The sequence below is a fragment of the Podarcis gaigeae genome, assembly GCF_964106915.1.
Source record: "Podarcis gaigeae genome assembly, chromosome: 6".
Classification (NCBI taxonomy): domain Eukaryota; kingdom Metazoa; phylum Chordata; class Lepidosauria; order Squamata; family Lacertidae; genus Podarcis; species Podarcis gaigeae.
In genome coordinates, this window is record NC_139682.1 from 32258746 (window position 1) to 32269099 (window position 10354).

Below are 10354 nucleotides of genomic sequence, written 5' to 3' on the forward strand. Positions count from 1 at the left end.
AAGAATATAAACTGCATTTACGGAAATAATGAGAGAATATATTGAACTAACAAGTATCACATCCTGCAAACAATACTCTGCTACATAAGTTCCTAGGCTTCAAAATGTTTATACTTGCACTCAATATGTAAACATAAAAAACTAGATTTTTTTTTATTTGCTTTATATGCAAGAAACAAGAAATGACATGAACAAGTCGCAAAGGGGTTGCAGCAAAATTTGGGGCTAAGTGAGGACTAGGCTTGTCACGTCTGCTGCATTTTTTTGCGAATTTCCTCTAGTGCTGCCTCTCGTTCCCTCAGCATGAGTTTAAGCTTTGCTATTTTTTCATCTCTTATTGTTTCCTCCAGATCTGGAGGGTTAAATGAAAAATCTTCTCTGAAAGTACCCTTGCTTAAAGGAGTTTCATGTTCACTGTAGTGTAAAGCTGAGGTTGAAATTTTGTTCTCTTCATTACTTTGAACACAAAGATTTGAGTGTGGGTCCACCCTTTGAGAGAACTGCAGAATGCTTGTAGGATTTCCTTGCTCTGATACAAGTTGTGTGTAAGAGCTACTCGGGTTATCCACTACTGAGTCAGAGTTGCCACATTTCAAATTTGGCTTTGGTATAGATTGTATCTCTGTTTTCTGCTTCTTTGTATTTTCTTGTATTGGGAGCATTTTTGCCTTCCTCTTTATATTCAACTCTTCCTCCTGTTCCTCAGTTATCTGTAAGTTGGGGGGGAGGGGGAGAGAAGAATATTAGGTAATACTATATTATTGCGACATTGTAATTATTCAAAAAAATAAAATATATAGTCCACAAAGCTATTTTATAACTTGAACTATTCTAATTGCTTAACTACCACCAATGTATTCCATGCCTTGGGACTGTATAAACCTCTATAGGCAATGATAGTTTTCAGTATCAGTGGAAAAGGAGTGGGTTAGATTTGTATGAAAATATCCACCTAGAATCGTGGAATATGCCCTACTCACAAATCATGTTTTTTTTAAAATAATACTAAAATTCTTTAATGTTATTCCCCCTCCCCCCTTACTGCCACTCACTTCCAAAGCTCAGGAGGGACTGCAGCTCAGCAGTAGAGCACGCATAAAGTCCCAACCAATCCCTGGACAATACTGGGCTAGATTTTCCTAAAATTCTGACCTATATTCCTAAAATCTACTGAACATGTACCAACTTTTGTTAATTTTATTAACAAATTCATAAACTACTTCATAGCATAAAGGCATCCAAGTAGCGTGCAATATAAAAACCAGAATAAAACATGAGTTCTAAAAACAAATCATTCCAGAAAATAATAAATCTCTAGAAATTCTAAAACATTAAAGCCATTTCTTCTAAAATATTTCCAAAAATTTAAAAATAAAGCAATTTATTCAGATACACTATTGTTCAACCAGTGACTTCAGAGAAAGGCTTCTTAAAAATGATTTAAGTAGGCGACTAAACATCGTGACACTAAGCTGTCTAATTTCAGCTAGTAACTGATTCCAGAGGGTTTAAATCAAAACACAAACAGTCCAGTTTCTAGTATAGGTAATGACCATTTTAGGCATGTCCTGCTGATGTGTGATCGCCGACATGCGGGTCCTTATGTACCTGGTGGGGTAGGGAGCACTTATACGTGCTCCGCTGATGCATGTGGGAGCTATGAACAGAACACCCTGCACAAAATTGTCGCTGCCTGTAAAACAGCACATTTCTGGGGCAAGGTGGTCCCTTAGATACCCTGGTCCCAAATTGTTTAAGGCTTTAAATGCTAACAACAAAACCTTGAACCGTGCTTATTAGCATATTGACAGCCTGTGCAGCTCCCTCAACCAATATTTTCTATGGTGTTGATGGAGTGCCACAATCAACAACCTAGCTGCTGCATTTTGCACCAGCTGTCGCTTTTAAATATATGTCAAAATATTTCCCAAGTTAACATAATCATAGAAATTACTTTTGAGTGCTAGGGCCCCATGAAGATTTTTCACAATACCTTTTTCTCATTTTCTCTACCAATAACTTTTTCTCATTTTCTCTACCTTTCTTGGACTTGTTTTCCCTCTCCCAATTTACTCCACCCATCCTCTCGGGATTCTCTTTTTCTTTTTGTACACAGCATACTCATTCTCCATTCATTTTTCTCTGCTTTACTATGTGTCCACATGGCTCATTCTATACCTAGTAGTTTATTCCAAACCAAGCAGAAGTTGGTCTGCTTGCTCAGCAGTTAGAATATTTTGAAAACACTGCGACATAACAATAGCTCAGTCAATCATTGCATGAAGCTTCAATGACTGAGTAACAATACTGATAAATATGAAAATAATTCAAACAACAAAATGGTATAGTGAGACACATAAACATTTCGGATACCTCTTCCTCTTCCTTAGGTCCAGGTTTAATAGGTACTTCCGGTGGCAATTTGCAAGAGTCACTCATCTGTACATTGTTGGAACACACAGTCACTTCTGATTTTCTGAGAATAACTGATAAAGGAATTCTCTGCAGATATACTCTCTCTTCTCTATGCAGGCCAAATTTTTTTCTCAACTCATGACAGAGTTTTCTCTGTTTCCTTTGTCTGATCTGAGCAGCCACTCCCGCAAGTATCCTTTCCATCTGAAATAATAAACGTTCATTATATAAGCTTGCCAGAACATCACAATGATTAAGGGTATTGTACATAAAGCTTTAATTTTTTTGGGGGGGGGGGGCTCCAGGACTCTCAATTCAGCACTCTGGACTCTACCAAGTCATGCTCCTCTTCAAGCCAGACCCCTTACTAGCCCTGTTCCATAGCCTTCATGAGTGGTTTTGTCTGGCAGGAACATGTAATTGAGCAATGATAATGCCTACTGCTCACCTGGATGGAGAAATGTTTGCATGTAGAAACCTCTGGCTTTTATGTGGTGAGACTGTAACTACTGTAACAACTGTTACTGAACCCATTTTGCTTCTGGATCCACTCAGTTTACCTCTGAACCTGCCCGCCACTGGTATATGGCCCCTGGAAGATTGTCTGTGGCCGAAAAAAGGTTACAAAGGAACATATACTGAAGCTTAATCCATTAGCCATAATCCAGTGGACAGGCAATCCATGACACTCCAGGTGGTGTTGGACTCCAACTCATAATAGACCCAGCCAGCATGGCCAAGTCATCAGGGAATGATGGCAGTCTGACATCTGAAGCGCCACAGGTTCCCCAGTCCTGCTGTAAGTGATAGCCCTAGAATTGGATAGCCTTGGACACTTGCTATTTGTGAATGCTGGTTTGTAGCTTAAGGAAAACTAACTTCTTTTTAACTTCCTTCTCCAGTGCATCTGTACTTTTTGGAAACAAATGAAGACATTCTTGTTTTAACAAGGTTTTCCAGCTAGATGGAAAGGTCTCTTCTTTAGGTGTTCATTTTGAAATCTGTATTGTTTTGTGTGCTTTTCAAAATTATGTTAAAAAATATGACTGTAAATCGCTTTGGGGCGTATTTGTGAATTGCCTTCCACATATATATGTATAAATAATAAATAGCTATGGGGCTGTATTGAATGTAACAGAATGCGCACCCCTCTTAAATATATTTTAGTGGTTTTCAAAACCTTCCAGAACAGATCTGGGGACAGTGCAGGGTACACGTACTGGAAGGAGAGGGGTGGAAGTCCTGGTACACTATCGTAATCCTTGTGTTTGCACAATTATTTAGTTCAATACTGCCCCAGGTAAACAAACAGGACCCCTTCCGAACTGTCAGAACATTGCCCCTTTGGATTAAATATCAAAATTGCCCAGGGCAAGCAGTATGCCTAGCCCCAACAGCTTGGTAGCTTGCATGGTAGCTCTATTTCAGTGCCTCTGTATCTTAATACTATAGATATCAACAAAGTATTTTTTGCTGGAGAAACACAGAACCTTACAACAGCTGATGGTTCAGATTTTATTTCTTTTCAGTGAGAGACTTGAGGCAGCAGGCAATGAAAACCAGTTTCTTTTTTTTTTTACTCTCACTTGTCAGATAGCCTATTAAAATCCTCCCTATCAAAATAATTATATAACAGTACTCATTTAAGGCAACTGACACTTCAAATCAAAGACAATTGTACCATTGGTACAATTTACTCTAGCGAGAAAGTTACCTTTTGATCTTGGTCTTCAGAAGTACCATGCCTTGTAGATGGCTTTAAAGCAACAGCAGGTACTTTTGGAGGAATAATTTTCTGTAAGCAATGCTTTATCCTTTCTTTTGTGATTGATATTTTAGCAACATTTCCTTCAGCTAGGACGTTTTCTGGTGTGGACACTGCCTCAGGTTGGCTGATGCTGCTTACTTGCAGATTCCCATGTGGTGGTGTGAGAGATGGAGACGTAACTTTAAAATCCTTTAGTTCAGACTGTGGGAAAAGTCTCATATTCTCACTGGATTTTGGATCCTTTGCATAAGGGGCAATTCTTTTGTTCTTCGACAATACTAAATTGACAACTTGGTTGGTTATTGTATTATCTGCAGCTGAATTAATGAACGGTAATGCATTTTTTCTGAAATGTGTTTCAGCACCGAGTGATACTTGGCTGCCACATTTGCTTGCTGATGTCACAGTGGACTCTTTCTTAGTCAGTAAATACACCTTCCCATTGAACATCACCAGAGCATTATCATTAATCGAGGGCATTTTTGCTTGGCTTTCATTCAGGTTGTTTGAACAATTAGGCAGAATACTGGCAGGGTTGTTTATTCCATCTTCAGGATTAACCAGTGTTTTTAAGATATTTGATGCCACGCTGTTTGACGACTTTACAGGAACAAGGCAGGATGCTGACTGTGGGTTTTCTTCGACAACCCACTTCATAGGAGATGACTGGTTTCCCAGGCTATCAGACGTTGCCAGGGCAGAACTACTGGCTGCTGTTTGTGCCATTGTCAGCACCAAAGATTTTGATACTTCCCCGACAGGCTGTGGATATAAATTTGGCAATGGTTTTGAATGTGTTTTCACTGTATTTACTGGCGACACATATATAACAGTTGATGCGTTTGTAACTTCACATGTTCTAAAGGCATTTGAGGCTGCTGTGGCCAGTATCTTCTGTTGAATTGTTGGAGGCAAAAAAGAAGCTGGGACAGATTTAACTTCCGCGTGCTCTGGTATTTGGAGGTGATGTCCAGAGGGCACTACAGGACTCTTCACAGTAACTGGGAGTTTTTTATTCACAGGTACATATTCTGCACTGCTCTTGTGTGGGGAAACTAGAGTAGCATCCTTTTCCCAGGAATTATCAGCTGAATGATAACTGCTGTGAATGGTAGAAGTTGATGGCGTAGTTGGGTTCTCTTTTGCAAAAGGAGCTACTTCCATATTTTCCATTTCTTCCAATGGCTTTGGTAAAATTAATTTTCCAGGAGTAGCTTTAACAAATGAAGACGGAGTTATATTTGTAAACAGGTCCTTAAGATGACTATGACCAGACATGGAGTCTTCCCCTTTAGCATCAGATATGACTGGTGGCTGAACCAACGACACAATGTTTCCTATACGTTTAGAAAGTGGAAGCAATTCCAGAAGTTTTTTTCCATCCAGACCAGTAGTGTGAACTACTTTGTATATATGACCTGTAACACTTGAAGGGGAAAAGTCACGTAAATAACTATCACTCATACACTATTATTATTTCGCATTAAACTATGTACTGTGAATGGTACATCTACAGTGAACATATCAGAGGCTTATCTGAAAAGCCAACTGAAAAGCATCTTGGCTAATTTGGAAGGCAAAACCAGTGTAATTTGTGTTATTTGTTAGCTTATAGTCATAACAACATGGCATGCTTCATCACTGATCACTAGGATTACCACTTTCTCTCTAATTAGCTGTTGAAGGTCATCAGATTTTTTTTCCAATGGAAGCCTTTATACAGCTACATGCCAGGTAAAAAAATTAAAAGGTGCTCCTTACTAGAGATGGGATAATTTCTGCCTTCAGTGCCCTTGCTGAAGGCACATAAATTTCTGTCGAGAAAAAGACACCAAGCCAAACAGATTCACTCATTCAATCTACAATACTGAAGCAACAGGGAAAGCACACTGTAATAAAAGGTGCAGAAAGGAAGGGCTCCCCTTTCCAAAGAAAGATGCTCACCTGCCTCATTCAGTTTGCCATTTATTTTTGAGGCAGAAAAGAAAAATGGGAAGGTACCAATTGCAGGAAAAAGAAGGAAGACCGCCTCCAAGTGTTCAAGATCTATTTATGGATCCAATATATTCTCAGGAACACTCTTGAACAGTCAATTGCAACAGTGTGTAGATAACAAGTTCAAACTAGTTGTTCAAAAGTGCTCCTAAGGAACAACTCGTCTTGAAACACACTGGGAGGTCATTATTTTAAAAAATGTTCTTACACACTTGAGAAGCCCGTTATCTTCAAGGCACTACCAGAGCAAGAGAATGGGATGAACGCAGCTGGAGAAGGGGAAGAGGCTGAAGAGAAAACTGGGGCGGTGGGGTGTCCTTTTTCCATCCTTGGGACTCTGGGAAACTCACCAAACCTTCTGCACCTGAAGCTGTGTGTGGAGAGTGCAGCTGACTGCTTAATGGGGCACAACTGTGGGCAGCTGAGGAAATGCCATCTCCCTTGGTGCCTCTCCATAAAAGCAAGCCCTCTCTATGGTGCAATAAAGCAGCTGGAGGAGAAAGGGGCAGAACTGTGGAGAAAGAAGTGTGAGTAGAGGGGTGGCTAATGTTTATTTATCTATTTAATACAATCTATGCACCACTTGATTAAAAACAACCTCAAAGCAGATTACAAACGATAACACAAATCAAGAACAAATTACAATGCTATTTTAAAATCTAAGTTAACATACTAAAACAAATTAAAATTACTTCAGCTTTCTAAGCATCTGAGTAAGTGTGTCAAAACAGGAATGTTTTTAGCAGGCACTGAAAATAGCATAGTGAAGGCACATGCTTGATCTCAGTAGGCAGGGAGTTCAAAAATGTAGGCGCTGCCACACCAAGGAGTCCTTAAAAATGTGAAACGGTATTATTTGTCACCTGTAGCAGTACCAATTCCACCGATCCAAGTGGTCAAGTAAACACATGTAGGGCAAGGCGATCTCATAGGCAAATTGGTCTCAAGTTGTTAAGAACTTTATATACTAACAGTAACACCTTGAACTTTACCCAGTAGCAAATGGGCAAACAGTGCAGATCTGCACCTTCCCCCCAAAACAGGAATTGGCAATTGGCTGATAGCTGTTCCAATCTAAAGGAAGTTCAGGGTTTGAAATTAGCAGGGCGCCAGGCACATTTTGCGCCTAAAGGTTCTCCATTTGCAAGCACCTCAAAAAGTCTGGGTGCCATTTTTTGCACCTGGCTGACACTCAAGAATTACTGAAATGTTTATGCTTTGAAGCCTCAAAGTAAATGTTAAGAATAGATAATAAGTTAAGCAGTTTAACAATAAAGAGTATAGAGTGTTTTGAAAACGGAAGTATGGTACCAATATTTTTATTGTAAACACTAAATTAAACATGTGTTCACATTTTCTGCTAAAAATGTGTCACTTATGTGACTTGCGTATTAATTAATGCTTCTCAAAATAATGAATAAAAAGTGTTGCCAACCCACCCACTCCGTGACAACTAGACATTCTGTTTTGGCGCCTATAACCCAGGTCCCAGAAGCCATTTGGCTCCTAGCTTTTCTATCCCAGTTTCTAACACTGAAAGGAAGGGCCCAGAGCTGGTTTTGTTAGGAGTGGTCACATGAGTGACTCACACCACTGCCTCTTTCAAAGCAGAAAGTACCACCCCCTCACATAGCAAAGCATTAACCACACTCTGATCCCAACTAGTTATCTCCCTCTGGTAGATTTGATAAACCAGGAGGTACAGGAGTTGTGGTGGCACATGGTCAGAGGCACTGCCACCAGCATCTTGTCCACATCAACTGATTGCATAAGGTGACACTGATCCCACAAAACATCCTCAATAGCAACACTGGGTACTACAACCAGAGCTGCAGCAAGTGAAGAATCAATATCACACCAAAGTTTACCGACTTTCACTTCAAAGGGTTCCAGAGGTCCCTTCCCCAGAGAGTTAGTCACCTCTAGACTGTGTGAGCTGGGCAGCTAGTAGAGGACACAATACGAGCTGCAAAATTAGCCACTGTGTCAACCATTTCATCTCACCATTCCATAGAGAAACCAGGGCTTCAATAGGGTCACCAGCTTTCTCCACTGGAAAATCTCCCAGAGCACTCCAGAACACATCCAGTTCCATCAGTCTCCAAGGGTGGGGTATTCAAATGGGCCCACCACCCTTATGGAGGGCAGGGAATTGCCATTGCCATTGCCAGTCCAAACTTAACCATATAATGGTCTGACCATGACAGTGGAGTGTATTGCATACACCCTATCTTCAGTCCATCCCTCATATCACTTGGATAAAGATCACATCAAAGGTGTGCCCTGCCTGGTTTGTTGGACTGATAACCATCTAAGAGAGACTCGTGGTTGAGCTTACCTGACAGCATCCTCCGTGTGGATACTGAGGTCACCATGAATTATCATTTTAGGGTCTTCCAACAATATCCCAGAGACTAACCTTAGCCAGCCTATCAGGGATACTGCTGGGCAACAGGGCAGTCAGTAGCCTAACAGCATCCCCAATCTGTCTATCCCAACACCAACCATCTCCTTGGCCATCCCTGGTCAAGGAGATAGTGTCCTTATAGACAAGGGTAACTCTCCCACCTTGACCCCCTACTTGGAGCAGTACTGAAAATCCAGGTCGACAGAGCTGGGTAAGGTCCAGTCCACACAACTCACTCACCCAAGTCTTGGTAATGCAAGCCAGATGAGCCCGCTCATCCCCAATCAAATTGTTTTATTATGGTTTTATTATAGACTGATCTGGCATCCAGCAACAGCAGCTCCTGACCAGAGGACTCAGTGGATATGCTACCAGTTATATGTCAACTGTATGTTTGTAATTAAGTATAGTTTGTTTTTTTAAAAAAATGTTATTTCAGTCTTCTTGTGCATACTGCTTAGAGATACATTCTATCTATTAAGCGGTATACAAACAGTGTAACAAAACAAGAAATCAGAGCAAGGTAATGAAACCAGTTTCAGAGGCTAGTCTCCTGTTTTATGACACCACTGAAGTCCAGATAAATTTTTTATCCATTATTATTTTGCTTAACCACTAGGAGCAGAGCTGGGGCAGGGCACTATTTTGGTTGACAGGCTGTGATGCCTTGTTACTGCCTTACACGTATTCTGTGTGTGTGTGTGTGTGTGTGTGTGTGTGTTTGGTGGCAAAGGACAAGAACCTTCCCCGTAACTCTTACCTGGGGGAAACCACCCACAAAGGCTGGTCGCGCTTTCACCGAGGCAAGCGGAAGAGCGGCGGGTTTCCTGTTTCAGCTGTTTTAAGCTCAAGAAGCCCGCAGGGGGCACCCAAGAGCGCGCAGTGCCAGAACCCAACGCTACGCGGCGCTGTGGTAGTTACAGCGCGAGGGCCAGACAACGACGTCGCGGAAACAAAGGCTTTGTTTCCCCCTTCAGTTTCACGTCTCCGCCGCGGGCATCCCCTCCCCCGCCGAAAGGCTCCGGAATCCGATACTTCCAAGCGCTCTAACCCGCCGCCCGCCCCCCAAAATAAGGCAGAACTGAGGGAGCTGCGAAGCCCGCTACTCACCAGGGCGAGGCGGCGGAAGCTCCGGACCCCTCGTGCCCCTCGCCCTTCCTGTCCTGGCTCTGAGCTGCCTCCTGAGGCAGTCGGGACATAACGACGAGGAAAACGCAGCCTAAGTGCCTCAGTCGCGTCCCCGTTGCCAACTTCCCCCTACCCCCGCCGCTAGTGTATTAGTCTGAGCCCAACCTTGTGACGTACTTCCGACTTCGGGGAGCTTCCGTCGAAGCTACTGGATCCGTCTCCGGTGCGCTTATTGCTAGGCACCACTAGCAGGTGCTTTCTTCCCTATCAACTTCCGCCACGTTCCTTCTTGCTTCCTTTCCACGCGCCACCGGAAGTAGGCTTTTTTTTGCCCGAGCGTGTCAGTTTACAAATTCCGGGAAGTCGCCAGAATGACTTCCGGGTTGCAGCTAGCACTTCCTGTTGGGGGGATATTAGTTTAAAACTGGAACTGTTGACTCTGTTGTGCTACTTTCTCCTGGTGTCCTTGTTTCCAGGTTGAAGTCTATCTAAGACTGGGGAACCTATGAGATGGACATAATTGACAAGAGTAAAATTTCAATTTTTAAGTGTCTCATTCTGGTATAAAAGATTCATAATAAAGCATACTTAATTAAACTCAGCTAATTAGTTCTTTAACAAATAATATGTTCAGATTTAAC

The 10354-nt window shown here is 41.8% G+C and overlaps 1 protein-coding gene across 8 annotated transcripts; it reads right to left on the reverse strand.

Moving 5' to 3' along the window:
• Nucleotides 1–128: 128 nt before the first annotated feature.
• On the reverse strand, nucleotides 129–10086 carry LRIF1 (ligand dependent nuclear receptor interacting factor 1). 8 transcript variants are annotated; one of them, XM_083746535.1, is made up of 5 exons: nucleotides 9891–10077; nucleotides 6529–6689; nucleotides 4130–5609; nucleotides 2374–2619; nucleotides 129–710 (listed from the first exon to the last, which is right to left on the reverse strand). In XM_083746535.1, the coding sequence occupies exons 3-5, from the start codon at nucleotides 5459–5461 to the stop codon at nucleotides 246–248; spliced, it is 2043 nt and encodes a 680-aa protein (XP_083602661.1). In that variant the 5' UTR covers nucleotides 5462–5609; nucleotides 6529–6689; nucleotides 9891–10077; the 3' UTR covers nucleotides 129–245. The 8 variants fall into 8 exon arrangements, with proteins under 8 accessions (XP_083602661.1, XP_083602659.1, XP_083602658.1 ...); XM_083746533.1 differs by having other exon boundaries at nucleotides 9879–10077; XM_083746532.1 differs by lacking the exon at nucleotides 9891–10077 and adding an exon at nucleotides 9696–9857.
• Between the last annotated feature and the right edge of the window lie 268 nt (nucleotides 10087–10354).